This window comes from Rana temporaria, chromosome 2, assembly GCF_905171775.1.
Source record: "Rana temporaria chromosome 2, aRanTem1.1, whole genome shotgun sequence".
In the NCBI taxonomy this organism is placed as follows: domain Eukaryota; kingdom Metazoa; phylum Chordata; class Amphibia; order Anura; family Ranidae; genus Rana; species Rana temporaria.
Window position 1 is genome coordinate 271,873,260 of NC_053490.1, and position 22,304 is coordinate 271,895,563.

Consider the following 22,304-nt stretch of genomic DNA (forward strand, 5'->3'; position numbering starts at 1 on the left):
TATTAGTATTTTATATTGTGTGTTGTGCAGGACTGTACAGAGATGATGTACAAACTGTTTTTTTTTTTTTATAACGATCAATGTATCGGGTTGGATCTGTAAAAAATAAAATAAAAGCTGATTGGTGTGACTTACTATACTTGTATCTGTCTTAATTCCCTTGTTGCTTCCTGTTGGACACAGCAGACCTCTGAAGCATAAGCCTTTCTTTTAGAAGGAAGGAAACCAAAGTTCACCCCATGGGTATACCCCTTGAACAGAAAGCTGAAACTTTAGTCTGACCGCTGGTTCCCTGTAGTGATGAAACTGATGATTTTCATTGAAGATAATTTTTTTTGGTTATCTACCTCAATCACAGAACCAAGCTTTGCCTTGTGAGCTTAGCCAACAGTCTATTTGTGAATTGTACAGCACTTTAATCTTTTTTGGGTTAAATACAGATATTTTCAGGTGATTTGATACTGGCACAATCCCAAAACTGTATTACCCCACCCCGGAAGCCTCAGATGTTCGTTTTTTTATTTATTTTAATTTTATTTTTGCTAGTGTCCTTGGATGTATCCTCTTGCATATTGAAGCTTTTTTCTCTCAGATCCTTTTTATCAAGATTCCTAGCTGCTCCATAGTCTCTTCCATGCTACTTCAGCACCCTTCCATGTGAGAGTTTATCACGTACCGCTATTAACCCCAATACTCTGCAAGAAAAAATTGTGGTAATGTCTCTAACATCAGCCTTGGGTGAGCCAGGAATTCACTGCTTTAGCCCCTACTGGTCTGCAGTGTGTTTTGTGAGTAATCCTTGTTACTACTCTCTGGCTGTGTACTGTACAATGGCTTAAGGTGACCTGGTCATGTGGGGCCATTGCCCCTCCTGCTTTGGTGTGCATGTATCCCTTGTGGCTTTTGTCTCGCTTTACTTAAATTCTGTTTGTATGGTGACTTATGGTGTCCTGGAAGCACACAGCCATTGGCCCCTTTTTGATCTGAAGTTAGTGAGTTCCCTGCTGATACTGTCTCGCTTCCATACTGGTTGTATGGTGGCCTATGGTAATGTAGGAACTGCATTAATGCCAACCCCCCTTGCAGGAGGGTTGTGTGCTTCTTTTTTTCTAATGTTTCACTAGTTACTGTTGGTACAGAGGCCTATGGTGACCTTCTCATGCACAACCATTGACCCCTCCTGCTCAGCATTGTCTGTGTGGTTTGTCAGTATCCCTTGGTGGTACCATTTTACGTGTTTATGTCCATAATGGGGGTGGAAGTGACACAGCCCCAGATGATCCACAATGGGTCAAAAGTGATATGGTCCAGCAATATTTACACAGAATAAAGGTGGCTAAAGCACCTGGACCGAATGGCATACATCCACGGATCCTAAAATAATTAAGCAATATAATTTCAAAGCCATTGTATCTAATTTTTAGGGACTCATTAATGACAGGAACAGTGCCACTGGATGGGTGCAGGGCCAATGTGGTGCCTATATTTAAAAAGGGAACAAAGTCTTTTACCAAGTATCTATAGACCTGTTGTTTTAACTTCTATAGTTGGGAAAATACTGGAGAGAATAAAATAGCACATAGACAAGTTTGTGCTGGGGAAAAAAAATATTTTCAGCAACAGACAGAATGGATTAATGAAAGACAGAAGTTGTCAGACAAACCTGATTTCTTTTTATAAAGAGATAAGTAAAACCCTGGACAGAGGGGCAGCAGTGGACGTGGTATACTTGGATTTTTCAAAAGCGTTCGATACAGTTCTGCTCGTGTGTGTAAGGTAAAGTCTACAGGATTGGAAATATCAGTTTGTAAATGGATAGAAAACTGTCTAAAAGACAAAATTCAGAGAGTAGTAGTTAAAGATTCTTACGCTGAATGATTTAGAGTATCAGTGGTGTACCCCAAGGTTCAGTGTTGGGTCCCCTTTACTTCATTTAATATCTTTATAAATGATATTGGGTCTGGGATCAAAAGTAAAATTTCTGTCTTTGCAGATGACACCAAGCTATGCAGTGGAATAACGTCCTTGCAGGATGTCTCCAATTTACAAGCTGACCTCGATGCTCTGTCTAATTGCGTGACTATGTGGCAGATGAGGTTTAATGTTGATAAATGTAAAGTTATACAATTGGGGGGGCTAAGAATATGCATGCATCATACATAATAGGGGGAGTACAACTGGGGGATCCATAGTGGGAAAAGGATCTGGGGGTTTTGGTAGATCATGAGCTCAATGCCAGGCTGCGATTTCCAAAGCGAGCAAAGTCCTTTCTTGTATTGAGAGGTATGGACTCCAGAGAGAGAGATCATTTTGCCCCTGTTCAAATCATTAATAAGACCTCATCTGGAATATGCAGTTCAGTTTATTGGGGAACTGGAGAAAGTTCAGAGAAGGGCAACCAAATTGATAAGAGGCATGGAGGAGCTCAGCTATGAGGAAAGATTAGAGGAACTGAATCTATTCACTCTTGAGAAGAGGAGATTAAGGGGGGGATATGATCAACATGTACAAATATATAAGGGGTCCATATAGTGAACTTGGTGTTAAGTTATTCACTTTACGGTCAACACAGAGGACAAGGGGGCACTCTTTATGTTTAGAGGAAAAGAGATTTCATCTCCAAATACGGAAAGGTTTCTTCACAGTAAGAGCTGTGAAAATGCGGAATAGACTCCCTCCAGAGGTGGTTCTGGCCAGCTCAGTAGATTGCTTTAAGAAAGGCCTGGATACTTTCCTAAATATACATAACTGGGTACTAACATTTATAGGTAAAGTTGATCTGGGAAAAATCTGAATGCCTCTTGGGGGATCAGGAAGGAATTTTTTCCCCTGCTGTAGCAAATTGGATTATGCTCTGATGGGTTTTTTTTGGCCTCTGAATCAACTATGGTTATAGAATTGGATATAGGGGGATTGTATGATATATATATATATATATATATTTTTTTTTTTTTTTAATGATTAAACTGGATGGGCTTGTGTCTTTTTTTTTTTTCCTAACTATATAACTCAGGCTGCTACACAAAAAGAAAGTAAGGGAAAGTAAACCCTAAGATGACCTAATCACAAATGGCTGTTTACCCCTCCCATTGGTGGTGCATCAGATAACCTTACTGGTATGGTTTATATGCCAGTCACACTGGGTCATAAACCCCTCTGCTCTGGAGTTCGTTTGCGAGTCACCTTTTGCAGTCTGTTGGAGAATGGCCTATGGTGCCCTGGTGACAGTGTTTCTCCTCCTGAGGGCCTTAGTAGTTCAGACTTTTGCCATCTTTCCCTGCCCTGAAGCTGGTTCGTGAGTCCACTCTATTGGTGACAGACCTCAACACTATTGACAGACCTCAACACTGTTCTGACACACTTTCTACTGTTTGGGATCATGGTTTCTTCTGACCTGGACAGGGATTCTGTTCTAGCCCTGCCCACTATGCTTTGTTCCAGATGTGCAAATTTTGGCAGGTAGATTTTCTCCGTAGTCGGCATCTCATCTGTGGAGAATTTTCTTAATTCTGAGGTATTCTGGATCGCTCTCTGTTCAAGGATGCCAGCTGTAGATCTCCCACTCCTAGATTCCAGGTTTAGCCACAAACACTGGATTGCCTCCATCCCCTGGAATACCCTCGCTTTAGGAGTGGATGCTATGGTGCCACCATGGGTTTAGTTCATCCTAACTTGCACTCTAGGGTCTCAAAGAGTCTGCCTTCCCTCTTGCATAAGTTTTATTTTATTTTTTTCCTTGTATCCTCAACAATGATCCTGGTATATCTACCTTAGTATGAGGCTGTTTATATATGTACAGCAGTATTGAGGTGGTTGAGCACAATCGTGAGGCCAATTTTGGCCTTTTTTCCCCCGAGACTGCTTGCCCTGTTAAAGTCCCCCCTTTTTGTGTGTATTTTTACTCATTATCTTTGCCCCTTTCTGATGATCATGTTGTTCAGTTTCGGGTGCATGCCAGCTCCGCTCGCATGTTCTTCTATCTTGGCTCAAGTCCAGGGCAGCTGCCTACATTCTTATGTCCTTGACTACCCTGGCGGGAGTGATTGTCCTCTGCTCCCCACCCAATAATAGCCAGGGCCCGGAGAGTAAGACTTGACAGGCTGTGAGGCGATGGGCAGAGAGTCGCTGATTGCAGTGATTACTAGTAACTACAGGCCTGTTAGATTAGGTATTTTATTTTTTATTTTTTTTAAACTGCTAAATATATTTTATGAGTAATGAATTTTATTCAAAACCATGAATTTAGCCTTTTGGGGTACGTTCACATTGGAGGTGGGTTTGAAATCGTGTGAGTTCAGCAAAACTCGCACGATTTCAAACCCTGCATTTCATTGTGAGTTCGGCAATTTGAAAGACATCTGTGCGGGGTTCATGCACTGATTTCTATTGAAATTGTAACCAAAAATAGTGCAGGAACTGCTTTCGAACGTCGGTGTTATGTGACATCGCCCTGATGTGAACGGGGGGTTAAAAGCAGTCGAGAAAATGGTACACACCCACTTTGGGATATTATCACCTGCTGCCACTAGGCAGCTAAGTACTGGAAACCTCTGTGGTAAATATGCTCAGCAGGTCATCCTAAAGCCTTATACACACTAGTATTTTTATTTTTTTTTTTTTTCAACCCAGTAGAGCTAAATGGGGAAAAAAACCCTGACCGCTCAGGTACAGCGAGCTCCCCTCCTGTGCTATTGTGTTCTGACAGGAGACAGCCCTTGGGTGAGAGTGCTGATTGGGAAGACTTTTTTATTTATTTAAATCATGCACGGGCTGAATACCGTAAACATTTGTAAATCACAAGTACAAATGGCTTATAAATTTGCTTTGATAGTTTGTAATCCAGTTGTCTCTGTTGTAAAATACATTCTGGTTTTCTTAAATAGTTGGAGATAAACAATTATATATTTTGACATATTCCTGTTGCACTTTCATCCTTAAAGTGGATGTAAACCCAATTTTTTTTTTTTATGTCACAATAGAGAGTATAAGATTTCCTATCATCTGTGCCCAGTCTTGCCACACAGAGTTAATCCAGCTCTGAGCAGTCCTCTTTTATTGTTCAGTGAAAATTAACAGACTTTCAGATAAAACCCTGTCTAAATAAAAAGTTATTTTCTCTCTCCTTGCTTTGAGTCACAGGTTATTTACATATCTAGCTTGGGCATGTTTATCATATGTTATGTTTATCATATGAGGTGATCCACAGTATAAAAAAAGTGAGAAATCCACCCCTCCCCCACATAACACATCCTGGTAATATACAATGACCTGTGGATCACCTCATATTATGATTAAAATAACATATGATGATAAACATGTCCAAGCTAGATATGTAAATAACCTGTCACTCAAAGCAAGGAGAGAGGAAAGGACTTTGTAATTAGACAGGGTTTTATCTGGAAGTCTGTTAATTTTCACTGAACAATACAAGAGGATTGCTCAGAGCTGGATTAACTCTGTGTGGCAAGACTGGGCACAGGTAATAGGAAATCCTATACTCTACAGTGTGACATAAAAAAAATGTTTTTGGGGTTTACATCCACTTTAACAACTATCAGATACAAGGTGTGACTGGAAGAGTACTGAGCCAACTTTATGAATGAATTGAGCGTAGATGGTAGTCCAAGGCTCTTCATTCCTACCTGCACAATGCATTTAAAAAAACAAAAAACAAAGTCTTACCAGATACTTGCAAATTAAACACTGTTTTTAGCAGTTAATCTTTTGGGTAAAAGACGAACACTCACACCCTCTGAATCCAACTGTAAAAATGTGGCCTATTTGCCTGGGATGATCTCATTACGTTATAGTACTCTGATATCTAAATAATCCCACTCCTTATGTACAGAAATGGGAACAGGACTTGGGACCATGACAACTAGGCCCGCATTTTGGACACCATGAAATCTTGCTTACTAATGCACCAGCAATTGGAAAGCAATTATAAAGTATTACTATACCTGGTACCTCACTGATTAGCACAAATATTTCCGGGTAACCCCACTGTTTCCAAGGCTGTTCAGAAACCGGCTCATTTTTACACCTGGTGGAACATCACCTGCCCCATTGTTTATAGCTTTTTTTCTACAGGTATAATAAATCCCACGTATCTTTTTTTTTTTTAACAGACGATTCCCTTGTACCTCTATGAGGCACTCCTTAACCTGAAGCCATCGACTATCTCTAAATGCCAGTTTACAGTCTGACAGCTGTAAAAAAAAACAATAATGAAGGTATGGGTCTCCAACACTAGATGTTGCAGAAGTTAAATCCAGAATGCACTTGACACTGATTAATGGGAAATTGACAGCCATCTTGCAAGGCACAATGCCAAGATTACAAAAGGACTAGGAACCATAGGCCATCCATTTTTTACCTGCAGACTTTGATCGCCGTCTTTTTAACTTTAACAAACATGTTCTCTTAATCTTTTCTATACTACCTAGCCTTGGAGACTCTCACTTGGCCAGACCCCACTTCCCATCCCTGACCTCTTCTCCCTTTTTACTTCCCTTAATTATCTTTATCTCAGGACCTCTCCTTGGTCAATTTTTCTTCCTTTTTAATAAATACTACTCTTAAAAAAGTAAACCTTGGTTTGTTACAAAAGCAAATACAACTTGGATACTTGAAACTCTTTAATAAAAAAAAAAAAGAAGACCTTTGATGCTCTTTTATCAAAACACACATTCTATAGAGTTCACTGATAATGCACCTAAAACACATCAAAAATGTAATGTACCGTGCAGATGTGAGCCGACCCTTAGTGTGTAAGGCTGGCCATGGATGAGAAACTGTCTCATGGAGAGCACAGTGAGATCACCACCAAATTGGAAATATTCTGTAATAATCACATCCAAATGCGATTTCTTGCTGAACAGTTGTCAGATTATAACAGTTTTGACAGAAGTAATGTCAGAATGGTACTGTAGATTTTAATTTCTTTTCAATAAATAAATATCCCTGCCCCCAACCTCTGATTGAATAGTAAAAGAGAAACAACATACAAATAGCTAATCTGTCAGTCTCTTCATCTACCACAATGTTCCTTGTTAGCGCATGAATAATGCAACACAACTGTTTGGCCCCTTGTGCTGCCAGCTCTGCTGTACATAGGATGCAAGATACCAAGTCAAATTCAGGTATTTAGACTACTAGTTGCATTTAATGGAACAGTCCAACCTGAGCTCCGCAATTAAATCTTGTCAAGACTCATTCCTTGGAATCTTCATCCACCTAGGATATTAAAAAAAAAAACTACCAAAACTTGACATTTTACTTCCTGCAAGCAGAGCTCAGAATATATTATTTTTTACAGTGTATGTCAGAACAACTTGAGAAATATTTCCTGCTTATGTGATTTGCTGACGTTTTTTATCTGTGGGACTGCACAGAACTTGATTTAAATTACAGGCATTCCCTGTCCTTTTTTACTGTGAGCCTTTTTTCTCTGACGATAGTTTGACAATAGAGCTAGTTGCAAGGGGTCTGTAGATGAAATGTCTCTCAGTACACCAATAGGCTTCATTAAAAGATTAGCGTATGCAGACTCCCTCACTTATAAGTGAGTTTTATTAGGTTGCTGGTTGGCCCGTCTCATTAACTCCAGGAATGAAGCATGTAAGAAATCCTTGCAAAGCATGTAATTGCCATGGAGAGAATTGTTTCAACAAAGGTGGAACTGTAATTAACCTATGTCCTGAGAGGTAAGCTTTTCTTTCTATATATAGATTGTAAAATAAGTCCGCTTATAAATTAAAGCTAGCACTTTATGAAGATGGACAAAAATGTAAAACTCGATGGTGTTCTTAAGAGTCCAAGGCATTAGCTGAATGGCAACAGCAGGGAGAAATCTTCAAAATCCTTCACATATTGACGTCATGCCATTTCACAAAAAAGTTTTATCTCCATATGCATATCATTACAGCAACTCCTTAAATACTTTACAAAATAATTATTCTATTTTCAGTTTTGCTGCATATTCTGTCTCTTTTTTAGTCATTTAACAATACTCCGAAAAGTCATCGTCAACATAATTTGAGGGGAACCAACCGATCTGGAAAGATAATGAAAGTCATGATATTAACAAACACACAGATGTTTTGCAGAATTGTATGTCAAAGCTTAGCAATCTAGAAGTGATAGGGTTCAGCCCTGCTCGAAAAGGAATATCATACTGCTAATTCATTAGAAATCAAACATAAATCCAGACGAATGATGGATTACAAGATTAGTTAATCCTGTGGGCAGTCCAGTTCTAGATAACCTATTTGGTAATACTAAAATTAGAGCAGGTGTTTACTAAGTTTAGAAGGGAAAATAGTCTTGTTCATACTGAAAATGGAGGGGACAATTGTCTGATGCATTCTGAGGGGACAGTGGTCTAATGTCTACTGAACTCAGTAGGGCTGGTGCATATGAAAACTGAATTGAAGCAGGCAAGAGTCTTACACCCAAGGATGAGGTCCGGCGTGTTCGCACAGTCCACGTGCAGAACCCGCCGGGAAGTCGGCACCGAGCTGCGCTAATCACGGGCAGGGAGCCATTTTCCCATCTCTGCAGCCGAGCATCGGGACAATGTCTCACTGTCTGTGATTAGTGCCAACTTCCTGGCGGGCTCTGCTTGTGGAATGTGCGAACACGCCGGAGCTCATACATACTTAAAGAGGAACTCATGCAGCAGGGAGCCAGTACAGGACCCAGAAGATAGTGGAGATAACTGTAGTAGAAGTAACTACTACAGTGATTTCCAGCTTCCAGAGGAATGCCACAGGTATGTATATTGGCTCAAGCTGGAGCAATGTAACTATGTAAACTGATGCACACTAATCGGGAGAGGACAATAGCCTGATGCATACTGGACTTGGAGGGAACAATATTTCGACGTATACTGAACTTAGAGGGGATAATAGTATGACACATACTAAACTTGGAGATGACAATAGGGGGCAGTGGTCTGATGCATTTTAAATGCAGAGGTGACAGTGGCGTAATGCATATTGAACATGGAGAGGACATGCTAAACAATGGTCTGATACATGTATACTGGTCATATTTAAGTGTGGTAATACATAATGTACAATTACATATCCCTCTTCATCAATTGAGTACTAACTGAAAGTTAAAATTGATTGGTTGGGATTGATTACTATACATTGTAAACTAAAATATAGCCAAGTGATCCACATTCTACCACTAAAAGCTATCATGCATAGAAACTATCTTACCTTGCCATAAACTTCACCTTTCCACCATCCTTGGTGTCCTTTCTTGCTGAGAATCCTGATGACATCTCCTTCCTTTAAACTTAGTTCAGTCCTGTCTCTCGCACAGAAGTCATAACGTGCTCGAGCTGATCCAAAGTATTTCACCCTCTTATCTATTACAGGAGTTTATATAAAAGATGTTTTGAATGATAGCAGTCAACATCAATACACCTGTTCCCACTGCAAAACTAAGACACAAATGTGCACAAGAATACGTTTTTGCGAGTGCGCGAAAAATTATACAAAAAAAAGTCTGAAAAAGTAGATGCTCAAACAGGAGTAGCGTGTGCAAGAGGCCTAAATATGCTTAAAGGGGTTTACTTCACTACAGAAGGCACTGTATCAATTGAAGCCAACCAACCCTCCACAAAAAGGCAACGAAAATTTTCCATGCTTGTGCCCTTTTGTTCTACAGCCACCATATTAATGTTGAATACTTCACCTACAACAGGCCATCTACTCCCATTTACTGAGATTCTTGCATGTGCCTTTCTCTAAACCTACAGTTGAACTGGGGACATGCTTCCACTTCTAGACTGTGTCCCTCTAAACCTATTACAATGTTTTAATAACATGGGAATTTAATTATAAATTAGTTATAAAAGTGGGCAGGTTTTGAAACAGCACTGAGAAAAAAAGTTGAGCTTAAAGTGTTACTAAACCCAGGAGCCTGCATTCACAATATCTGGTCTCCCACAGTACACAGAACATGGAAATGCAATTAATTTAGTAAATATAAACTGATAAATACCTTTTCTCATCAGCAGTATATAGAAGTCTTGTGACTTCTATCAGTGTCCAGCCAAGCACTGGTTACATTTTGTAGGAGGAGTTTTCTGACTATCGTATATGACGGCAAGACTCCTGACCATCTGTCTGGACAGTGCTGCTTGGCCCTGTGCTGATCACGTGCATCCTCCCAAGAAACAAAAAATCTCTCTAGCAATATACACCAAACTGAGCATGTGCAGCCTGACTTCATAGACTCTGCGTTATCAAGAAATTATTAGGGGACAGTGGAAGGAGGGGATGATCAGAGAAGACAGGATCAAACTTCCTTTTTTATACAATGCATAGGATTAACCCCTTAGGTTCTACAGTGAGTATAACAAGCATGCTTTACTGCATATACAGACTAATTTTACTTTAGTGGGTTTAGTAAAACTTTAAATGAAACATAATATCACATGTACACTGGGCCGGTAAACATGATGACTAGGGTGTTCTGTTTTTAACCACAAGCTGCACTTTGTACCCAAACAGCCTTGCCCCACACTCCAGGCATGAGAGAGAGGTTGCAAAGCACAGAATAATGTGATAAAAGACTGCAGTTGTTTTCCTAGGATAACTAAAGAAGATTGACTAATCTAGCTGCATGGAATTACAAAAAAAACAAACAATAAATCCCATGTTAGTCTACTGATTGACTTGTTGTCTATAGTAGCTTTAAATAAGGATTACTCCAACAGTTTTGTGTCTGCTGGCTGTCTTCCCAGTTATCTGTCGTGTGAACCATTTGCTATAAATCAGAAATATATTTTTACATACCATCTGCTGCCATTCTAGAGGTTTCTTTCCTTTCTGGTTCTTTGAAAGGAAACTGAAGCAGTGTATCCAAAAGCTTAAAGCAATCTTTTAACGAGTTATGTTGGTAAAACCCAACCAATTCCTGCAAGAAACATATACATACATCAGTGAAGGTCTGTCATCATGTCAACCTTACTGTTAGGCTGACTTACACGTCTTCATGTTTAGACAGAGACACTGTATTTGTTAACTTCATAATGGTCCTATTTCACGTGATTAGAAATGCTTATATCTTGCACTGTAGCTTTACTACTAAGGCTGGCCATACACGGAGTGAAATACTTTCCTGCATTCACAATATCTGAAATTAGCTTGATTCCCCTACCAACACAGACAGTGTTGATACGGGAATCCCTCCTGCAGGGCCATTCTCTTCTCCCAGTGGGCGGGCAGGCAAAGGAAGTGATTATCGCTAGCGCCTATAGCCACTGCTAGCAATAAGCGCAAGAGAATCCGGCATGCTGGTTGTACCCAAGTTGATAAATCGATCAACTTGGTACATTTAGCCTGCCCATTAACGATTCGTACCTCCGCATGTTCCTGCTGAACCGGCCGAGATTCGCACCGTGTATGTCCAGCCTAAGGCAGGCCATAGATTATGCAATTATTCTTTCCTTCCACCACAAGAGGAAGGAAAAAAAATGCTTGATTCCCCTATCAACACAGTCAGTGTTGATGGTGGAATCCCACATCGCTATTATGTTCTGCCGGCGGAGAGCCTACCCTGCCAGCAAAACATAACAATTTATGTTGCCGGCTATAACCAACGGCACTAATCGTTTGGGAAAAATCCAACAGGCTGGTAGATTGACTTTTGTACAACCAGGGTGCCCATACATGGACTGAAACTCGGACAGTCTTTGCTGAACTTGGAAAATGTCAACAAAGGCTTGACTGTCAAAGTTAATACAAGAATAAACTTGACTAATAACCTAAAAGCATGGGGCAGTAGCAAAGCTAGAAATTCTTTCACCTGGGGAAAACACTCAGTTTAGTGCCCACCCAAAAGAAGAGTTCTCTATCGGAGTAGCAATACAGCAGCCGATTCGCTGGCTGGCGCCCAGTATCGGTGAGTGAATGAGGGGTTGACTTTTGGCCTTAACTCTGCATGTGCTGTTGCACACATAGTATGAAGGCCTACACAATCACTGCATAGTTAAGGTTTAAATGAGGCAATTTCAAACCTTGCTTCCATAGTTTATTAGAAAAGGGGCACCGCCACGAAAGGAGAAGTGAGCCAAGAAGTGTGCCTTTAATAGGGCCTGCTTCTATGCGCTATTTTCCTTCCCAGTGGCGCCTGTGCTAATCCATGGAGGTGAGGATTGAAATTCTACAGTCATGGCTGGCTTATTAAAGGCCTGTCCCACTGGGCTGTTTTTTTGGGGGGGGTTTGCGGCAAATTAAGCTATTTCAATCCTCACTTCCAGTCAGTGCCATCCTAATGGCATCAAAAGCAAGGCACTGTGGCCCCTACTAGGGAGATGGTGACCTGTGACGCAGTACATACATCGTGGCAAAAAGCTGGTGTGGCTTTTTAGCCTGATTAGAATTAACAACCAGGGAATTATACCAAATTAAATTCACCCCCTGAACACACTGTCCCACCCTCTCTACACACTGCCCCCTGTATACACGGACCCTCTTTTCCCCTGTATTTCTTTTTTTATTATTTTTCTTTACATTTTTTACCATTTTTTTTCACAACACTGTTGGGGGTCTTTGGTGAGAGAGTTCCAAACAGACCCCTGATGTCTCTCTTTTGGGACAGAGAAAGGGAGTGGGGGGGACATACTGTAGATTCTATAATCCCTTTCTCTGCAGCCTCTGCTGCATTGGAGAAGAATGAATAGGAAGCACTATGAGGCTTCCTATGCATTCACAAACTAAATACCCTGACTACAAGTGGAGTTTGCAATCTAACATATTCAGCCAATATTTTATACATTGTAACGTAATATTCTGTGCTTAGTATGAATCTCCCTCAAATGATATCAATCTTCAACAATTTCAACAGCTGCACTTACTGTATTACACATAACAATATTCTGTGTATATAAAAAAATAAAGGTGAAGTATGTTACGTTGTCAATTAAAGTGCATGTAAGTGCCTTATATTCATAGTTAGTCTTGTTGAAAGGTGACACAAGCTTATCAAGTTCAACCAATAGAAGGAAAAAAAATAATACATTATACAATCCTTTATATACACAACCCTTTTCCCACAGTTGATCCAGTAGAAGGCAAAAAAAAAAAACAAAGCATGATCCAACTTGCTCCAGCAGGGTAAAAAATCCTTCCTGATCCCCCAAGAGGCAATCAGATGTTTCCTGGATGAACTTTACATATACATATTGGTATCCAATTATATTAAGTGTATCTAGGAAAGAATCCAGACCTTTCTTAAAAAAATATTCTGAGCTGGCCAGAACCACCTCTTGAGGGAGCCCGTTCCACATCTCTTACTGTGAAGAGGCCTTTCCGTATATGTAGGTGAAATCTCTTTTCCTCCAGACATAAAGAAGGATAGTTGTTAAAATAAGGAAAGGAATGGGCTATGAAATGGGTGGGGGGGGTCACAGAGGTGAGAATAGTTATAAAACAGTTGGATAGTGATTTACAGTGCACTGAAAAAGCACCTATACCCCTTTAAATCCTCCATACCACAACCAAAAATACAAATGCATCCCAATCAAAATCAAAAAGTGAAAAAATTATGAATATAATATATATATATATATATATATATATATATATATATATATATATATATATATATATACACACACACACGTGACATGTAAATATACATATAACAAATTCATCATAATATATACTAATTCAATAAATGAAACGCTAATAATCCCAAATTCATAAAATCCATGTGCTGTAATATAAAAAAAAAAAAAAAGAGAAAAAATTATGTAGAAAGGTTCCAAAATGAATGGTGATAATTAAATAGGAAAATAACAGTGCTCCACTTGTGCACCTCCTAAGATTCTTGTGCTCCTAGTGATCACCCAACAGTGCTTCACTCAAAACAGATAAAATGACCTCATTACAGGGTTTAACTTTAGCTTAGGGAGAACACCCCTCCATTAGTTGATGGTGGCTTCACATGTGGACTCTCTGACCAGAAGTGCATTCTTTGATCAAACGTGCGAGTTAAAAACCAGGAGTTGGCTATCATCTGCTTCTGCTTGCAGATTTTTTTTCCCCCTCTTTTTCTCTGACACTTTTTAAACAGCTTTTTTTCTTTTTCCTTTCTGCTAATTAAGGGGAGGGTTTAATTGTTCACAGGTGTGTGTTTGTTCACAGGTCTTCACAGGTGAGTATAAAGTGGCTGTACAAGCTCCCAGAGGAGCTGGCTCCCAGTTGATGGTGACTTCACATGTGGACTCTCTGACCAGAAGTGCATTCTTTGATCAAAAGTGCGAGTTAAAAACCAGGAGTTTGAAACAGGAGGTAAGACAGGAGTCTTCATTATTTTTTTCAATCACTGATCCAGAACAAGCTTGCAGCTAATAAAGTTGGAACTCTTGCTATATTGATTCAGCGGTGCAGCAGACGCTCTCATCTTAGTCTGCTCACCCCAGGGATAGTGAGAGCAGGACGCTCTCAAACGAGTCGGCTCTCCCCAGGGATAGTGCAGCCAGGCAGGGTCCACCACACCCCCCTAGCCAATTGATCCAGGGTTGCACCGATCGCCGTTAAGGGGTCAGGAAGGAATTTTTCCCCCCGATCGCTGCAGATTGGCACAGCACGCCTGGGGTTTTTCGCCTTCCTCTGGACCAATCGGGGAGAGAAGACTCAATCGAGTGACGGCTCACTTGGACAGTCTTCCACCCATCACGTCCGGCGTCTCGTGGCTCTTCCCGCATCCGCGCCAGACCAGGCCTCATTCGCGGCCACCGCAATTAGGAAAGACTGACGACAATGTGACTGGCGACAATGGCTAATCTGCGATACTCTGCGGACTCTATTCGGGGTCTGAGACAATTCGCAACAGCATTACCAGCCGTCACCAAAAAGGCCTTAAAAATAGAGCAACTTTTGAGATTCGATCGACGATCGACCATCAAAAATCGCAATTTTTGCCATCATTAACGGAGTTTATATCCACTTATACCCTTAACAGCAAACACCTTTTGCTGCTCGGGGACTTTAATCTGTGGGCCAACTCCGCACAGGATCCCATTGCGGACGCCTGCATTGATCACCTGGAGGGATTAGGGCTACAGCAACTTATATGCGGGCCAACACATGCTTCAGGTCACACACTCGACCTAATTTTCAGACAAAATCTGAAAATAAGCATTTTAGAAAATGAACCATTGCCATGGACAGACCACCATGCAATTAATTTCATAATCTCCAAAATTCCCCCAGTGATAAAAGCACCCAAGCCGGTGACAATACACTGGGCTAGATCTCAGAAGAAGCTCCATTCGGAACTCTTCAAATCTACCTTGGGAAACAGAATCAAAACAATCCATCCACATCAAACAGCCGCAGATACACTGGATGCCATAAACGCAGCCCTGCTACAGTCAGCCGATTTAGTAGCACCGAAACGCAAAGCCTGCATCCGAAAAAGAAAGTCCGGCTGGTTCAACAACCAGCTGTCGCTTCTGAAGCAAGAGCGCAGAAGGGCGGAAGCCGCCTGGAAAAGAAGCCCTGCAGAGGATAACCTCATCATCTACAAGGCAATAACAACACGATATCATAAAGAAATCTTCAAAGCCAAGAAACATCATTTTTCTATGGCGATTAACAGCGCCCTAAACCGCCCCCGCGAACTCTTCAAGATGGTCACCCAGACCATGAATCCAGGATGTCTTGAAGTCCCCAACTCAGACACCCAAGAGTTCTGCAATGAACTATCGGATTTCTTCATCAACAAAATTGAAAGAATCCAGGAAAGCATCATGCAAAACAATACCCCCCTCAACCCCACCGTCAATCAACCACAAAACACCCACAGAAACGCTCTACAATCAACAAAGTTCACTCTGGAACCGATCTCCACCGATACCACAAAAAATATCATTGGTGCTTTGTGGAACAGCACATCGCCCAATGATATCATCCCCACCAAACTGCTGAAGGAATGTGCCGACATCCTGGCACCACCCATCACACAGCTTATAAACCAGTCATTTAAGGAAGGCACAGTGCCATCCCTGTTGAAAGAGGGCACAATCCAGCCCATCTTGAAAAAACCTAACCTGGATCCCAAGGACCCAACTCACCGCCGTCCCATAACAGGCCTAAATGTTCTCTCCAAGATAATGGAGAAAGTAGTGGTACAACAGCTGCAACAGCATCTAGATACCCACAATCTACTGGATCCATTACAATCAGGCTTCCGTCCCGGACACGGGACAGAAACGGCCTTACTCAAAATATGGGACGATGCCCTCGAGGCCGCAGACGAAGGAGAATCTTGTCTCCTGGTTCTGCTGGACCTAAGCGCAGCCTTTGACACGGTAGACCACAAACTGTTACTGATGCGACTAGCCAAGGTAGCAGAAGTCGCAGAAGGTGATTTACCATGGTTTTCTTCCTTTCTTGAAAACCGATCACAAACAGTTAAATTGGGTTGTTTCACGTCGGAAAAGCGCACGGTGTCATGTGGAGTCCCCCAAGGATCCCCCCTGTCACCGGTGCTTTTCAACATCTATCTTCGCCCTCTCTTTGATATTATCAGTAGCCAAGAACTACTCTATCACTCTTATGCAGACGATACGCAACTGTATTTTCGCATCTGCAACAAAAAGGATCATCATCCCAGTTTAAAGAAATGTCTCTCTTTGATAGAAAACTGGATGACGAAGAGTTATCTTAAACTCAACAGTTCAAAAACAGAACTCCTTATGTTTCACGCCAGCCGAAAGAGTCAACTGGCAACAACCTGGGCACCGCCGCCCATTCTGGGCCAAATCATCACCCCTAGCTCCAAAGTCAAAAGTCTCGGGGTCATCTTCGACACCTTCATGACAATGGACGCACAAATAGGGTCAGTAGTCAGCGGAGCGCACCATCTGTTGCGCCTACTACGCAGACTTATTCCATTTATCCCCAAAGAAGACGTAGCAGTCGTGGTGGGAACAATCGTGAATTCCAGACTGGACTATGCTAACGCCCTGTACCTCGGACTCCCAAAGTACCAAATCTCCCGTCTGCAAGTCGTTCAGAATACGGCCGCCAGACTGGTGACTGGGAAAAAAAAATGGGAATCAATCTCACCTTCGTTGAGAACCCTCCACTGGCTGCCAGTAAAATACAGAATTGCATTTAAAGCACTCTGCCTGACACATAAGTGCATCCATGGGAAGGCTCCGCAATATCTTTGCGACAAGATAGAACCTCACAATTCGAATCGCGTTCTGCGATCCTCCGACCAAAATCTGGTCAGGGTACCAAAAACCAAATACAAGTCCAAAGGAGAAAGAAGGTTTGCTTTTCAGGGTCCTAGACTATGGAACGCTTTACCAACCAGCATTCGGTTGGAGGAAGACCACCTGACTTTCAGAAGACAGATCAAAACTCTGCTCTTTTGATGTCATGAGACACGAACAACTAGCGCCCAGAAGCGATTCAGTTCGCATGCGCCGCGCTTTATACGTTTTTCATTCATTCATTAGTGTATAGCCACACGACTCCAATCCAAACATCACTCATGGTTTTGGATAGCAGTATGGCCTCTTAATGTAGATCCCCACAAACACCTTCCGCAGAAATGCTAAGGCACCATGCTCATAACGTATGGAGCAGGATTTGTATAGAGAGAGGAAGAGGAATTCTCATTGTGCAATGTCCAAAAAAAACTCTTTATTATAAAAAGACATATGCTCACAAGCACAATATATAATCAGGCATTAAAGTGGAGGTTCACCCAAAAACGTAATTTTTAACATTAGATTGATGCTCATTTTGTCAAGGGGAATCGGGTGTTTTTTTTTAAATCGAAGCAGTACTTACCGTTTTAGAGAGCGATCTTCTCCGCCGCTTCCGGGTATGGGCTGCGGGACTGGGCGTTCCTATTTGATTGACAGGCTTCCAACAGGCTTCCGACGGTCGCATACATCGCGTCAGGATTTTCCGAAAGTAGCCGAACGTCGGTGCGCAGGCGCCGCATAGAGCCGACGTTCAGCTTCTTTCGGCTACTCGTGACGCGATGTATGCGACTGTCGGAAGCCTGTCAATCAAATAGGAACGCCCAGTCCCGAAGACCATACCCGGAAGTGGCGGAGAAGATCGCTCTCTAAAACGGTAAGTACTGCTTCGATTTAAAAAAAAACATTCCCCTTGACAAAATGAGCCTCAATCTAATGTTAAAAATAGTTTTTCGGGTGAACTCCCGCTTTAAGTACAGAAAAAAAATCATCCAGCACCCCGGTGGGCATACTGACATCACCGCTACAACCTCCGCCCCTGTGCTAGTGGTGCACTGTTATTTAACTATTTAATCATCATCATTCATTTTTGGATACATTTTTTTTTACATAATCTTTCTATATTACAGTACATGGACTTTATGAATTTGGGAAATATAATTTAATTTATTGAAATAGTATATATTATGATGATTTTTTTATATGTATATTTACATATACATATGTGTGTGTATATATATATTTTGATATATTTTATACATATATGTTAGAGTAGAAGGTGGTTTTACTTACTGGAAGTCCCTTGAAGCCTTTCTTTTCCGTGAGTCTCCAGATCCCTTCCTGAACAGTTACTTTCATGTGCTTTATTTCCTGATTAAACCTAAACACAGTAAAAAAAGTTAAAGGAGTTGTAAAGGCAGAAGGTTTTGCATTCTATGCATTAAGATAAAAAGCTTTCTGTGTGTAGCAGCCCCCCTAATACTTACCAGAGATCTAAACCGTCCGGAACACTCCTCCTGCTTGGCTGAGACACAGAAGTGGTGCCATTGGCTCCCACGGCTGTCAGTCAGCCAATCAGGGGAGAGGAGGCGGGGCCAGGTTGGGCTCCATGTCTGAATGGATACACGGAACTGCAGCTCGGCTCAGGTGCCCCAACAGAGAGCTGCTGGCTGAGGGGGCACTCGATAGAAGGGAGGGGCCAGGAGCAGCAAAGAAGGACCCGAGAAGAGGAGGATCTGGGCTACTCTGTGCAAAACCAACTGCACAGAGGGAGGCAAGTATTACATGTTTGTTATTTATTTTTTATATTTATTTATTTATCAAAAAGGAGGTATTAGGAAGCACAATATCTCATTCACAATCTAATGAATATATATATATATACATATACACATTATTTTCCATCATTAGTACATTTAAGCCAACATAATGATCCACAGTATTTCTACCTATGTATACACACATATTATCCTCTTTTGCCGTTACTATGGTCCTAGGGCTATAAGGTGCTCATCACCAATATTGTTATTTTTTTTAAACAAGACTTTACAATCACTTTAAGAGGGCAAATGTCACTCCGTGTTAACTATATTTGCTGCCTTTGCAGTCTGTGCTGGGGCGCAAAAGGACAAAGGGCACAGTGGTTACACACTTAGTCGCTAGAGTTCTTTAGCATAGATGGTAACTTCTGGTCAGGCCTCCTGCTGAACAGGTTATATGTGCTCCCAGGGTGTCTCATGCCAGCCTGGCTAAGGCTGAAGGGGGGTGAGGGTTTCTCTCCGCTTTTTTCCTTCTAACTACTTCTCCCTCTCTCTCTCTCTGGCACCTTCTACCTGGAGGCAGATCCCCTCAAGCACAGGGGTCCCCTTCAGGCCTCTGGATCCTGGAATCTCTCTCCACATGGCCAGGCTCCTCAATACTTAAGGGCCATCTCCCCACCTTACCCAGTGATTGGCAGAGATCCCTTGAATATTCAGGCCCTGATCTCTGAGGAAATAGGCCCTGCGAGGTCCAAAAAAGATTGACGTGGGAGAGTGGCCAATATGGCAGGAAAGCTGGAAAACACAGAACAACATTTAACATGAGATAAATATGTAGAACAGTTTTCTTACTTGAGGCTTATTGCAAATTCTCCTGAGTCTTTTGTTCTTTGTCTGACCAAGAAAGTCCCATCAGAACGATTGGCTAATAATACTTCTGCTTCTTTTCTTTCCATGCCACCAGCATACCTTTAAAGCACAGAAGATCATTTTTGTTCATTATATTTCCAATAAAAATGATTGCTTATCTGTGTTTAGAATCCTTTATAAAAAAAAGCGCTTACCAAGAATATAATGAGAGATCGGGTAATGGATGCTGTTGAGAAAATATAAATTTCTATATTAGAAGTAGTACAATACAGGCACACATGTTATTACAGACAGCATTTAGCCAATGGCCCATATACTGTATGTTAAAGAAGAAGTATGGGTTTTGCTTTTTTTCCTATTATACTTACCTAGGTGGATACAGCATCTTTCTGATGCTGCATCTGTCCCCCGGCGCTTCTGCACCGAGAACCGAGCCACCGAACATCGCTGATGGCTCGGTTCTCTCACCTCCCCGAGGGGTGATGACTGTCAATTAGCATCTCTGCTCCCTCCTCGCTCACTGGAGCGCTGAGCTGTGAAGGGGCGGGGAGCGACCGTCTCAGACTTTCAGTGTTTTACTGAGAGGCTGAGACTGCCATCAGTCTAGGCACCTGGCTGATCCTGATCTGATCTGATTTCTGTGATGTCAGCAGAAAGTGGACTTCAGTCCGCTCTCTGCTGAAAACGTGTCACAGGAGTACAAAACAAATTGCACTCCTGTGACTCAAAGGAGAAGCCCAGCCAAACGAGCTCAGGCTGGACTTCTCTTTTAATAGACAATCCCTGTGGGATTCATTGAATCCCACAGGGAATATCTGTCATGTGAACCATAGAATTTGTATAATTTGCAAATGTATATCAATGGAATCTAACACATTGTAATTGATTTACTAAAGGTAAACAGACTGTGGGGGAGTTTTACTAAAACTGGTGCACTCTGAATCTGGTGCAGCTGTACATGGTAGCCAATCAGCTTCTAACTCCAGCTGTTCAGTTAAGCTTTGACACAGTGGCGTAACTAGAACCTTCAGGGCACCGATGCAAGAAACCACAAAGGGCCCCCAGACCGCCGCACATGCTCCGAGCCCGGTGGCAGAAACCAGGCCGTGGTCCCAAGTGGGTGGCTGCATATAAAGTAACCGATTTCTCCATTCCACATTCCAAACTCCTATACGTCCCCCACTGCTTTGACAATAAAGCCTGGAATTTGACTGGTTTCTATGAAGAGGTGCACCAGATTTTACACGCTCCTTTCTTGTAGTAAATCTCCCCCTGTGCACTTTGCAAGCACATTTTCACTCATTTTCCCCAGAGCTTAGTGAATATGATGAAGCTTCACTCTGTAAAAAATGTCCAATCAGGTGCAAGGGAAAAAAAATTATTTATTTGCACGTGATTGGACGATGGAAATCAGCAGAGCTTCACCACATTCATCAAGCCCCGGAAAAAATTTGTGCATTTAAATCAACCCCAATGCATGCATCGGCAGTGTTACAAATAGGTCTATCACCAATCATTAATCGGTTTCATAGATGAGGCTCTCTGATTCCTACTGTAGTCAATTATATTGTAATTGTACTGTTTGCCAGTGGCGGTGCATACATAAGGGTGCACGGGCACCGCACCCTCTATGACCATTGGATAGATACATGTATTGCATGAATCTATCCATGGCCGCCGCTGCCACCCCCTATTCAGGTGCCCGGCCCTTTTTTCGGGCACCTGAATTATAGCGGTCGGGGGTGTTTTTGAAGCACCCGATTAGAGCTATTGGCTCTAATAGGCATCAAAAAAGGTGATGATTGCTCACAGTGCACCCAGGTGTGTTAGCGAATGAAAATTTGCTTTCCTAACACTGAACCACCTCTCCGCCAATCAGGTGCTCGGGTCTGTTACCCGTCACCTGATTGGCTGAAACGACAGGTGCTGTGATTGGATGCCTGACGGGAGAAGAGGACAGGAGGACACCGCACACCGCCGTCACCCGCTGCCCCACCGAGACAGGGTAAGTGGCGGGCAGACGGTGCGCGATCAGGGGGGTCACAGTGGCAGCATTCGATGGCACAGTGGCAGCATTCGATGGGCAGAGTGGCAGCATTCGATGGGCAGAGTGGCAGCATTCGATGGACAGTGTGTCAGCATTCGATGGACAGAGTGTCAGCATTCAATGCGCACAGTGGCAGCATTCGACGGACAGAGTGGCAGCATTCAATGCGCACAGTGGCAGCATTCGATGGGCACAGTGGTAGCATTCGATGAGCACAGTGGCAGCATTCGATGCGCAGAGTGGCGGCATTCGATTGGCAGAATGGCGGCATTCGATGCGCAGAGTGGCGGCATTCAATACGCACAGTGGCGGCATTCGATGCGCACAGTGGCGGCATTCGATGGGCACAGTGGCTGCATTCGATGGGCACAGTGGCTGC

General features: G+C 42.2%; 1 protein-coding gene across 1 annotated transcript in view; it reads right to left on the reverse strand.

Annotated features, from left to right (window-relative positions):
* Positions 1-6,111: 6,111 nt before the first annotated feature.
* The window catches only part of VAV1 (vav guanine nucleotide exchange factor 1), a 125,815-nt gene continuing 109,622 nt past the window's right edge, over positions 6,112-22,304 (reverse strand). Inside the window, exons 22-27 of the mRNA XM_040336985.1 lie at positions 20,073-20,104; positions 19,861-19,977; positions 18,542-18,629; positions 10,815-10,935; positions 9,228-9,379; positions 6,112-8,056 (exon numbers count right to left, since the gene is read on the reverse strand). Coding sequence (XP_040192919.1) covers positions 8,003-8,056; positions 9,228-9,379; positions 10,815-10,935; positions 18,542-18,629; positions 19,861-19,977; positions 20,073-20,104 — 564 coding nt within the window. The 3' untranslated portion in view covers positions 6,112-8,002. The remainder of the gene's footprint in view (positions 8,057-9,227; positions 9,380-10,814; positions 10,936-18,541; positions 18,630-19,860; positions 19,978-20,072; positions 20,105-22,304) is intronic.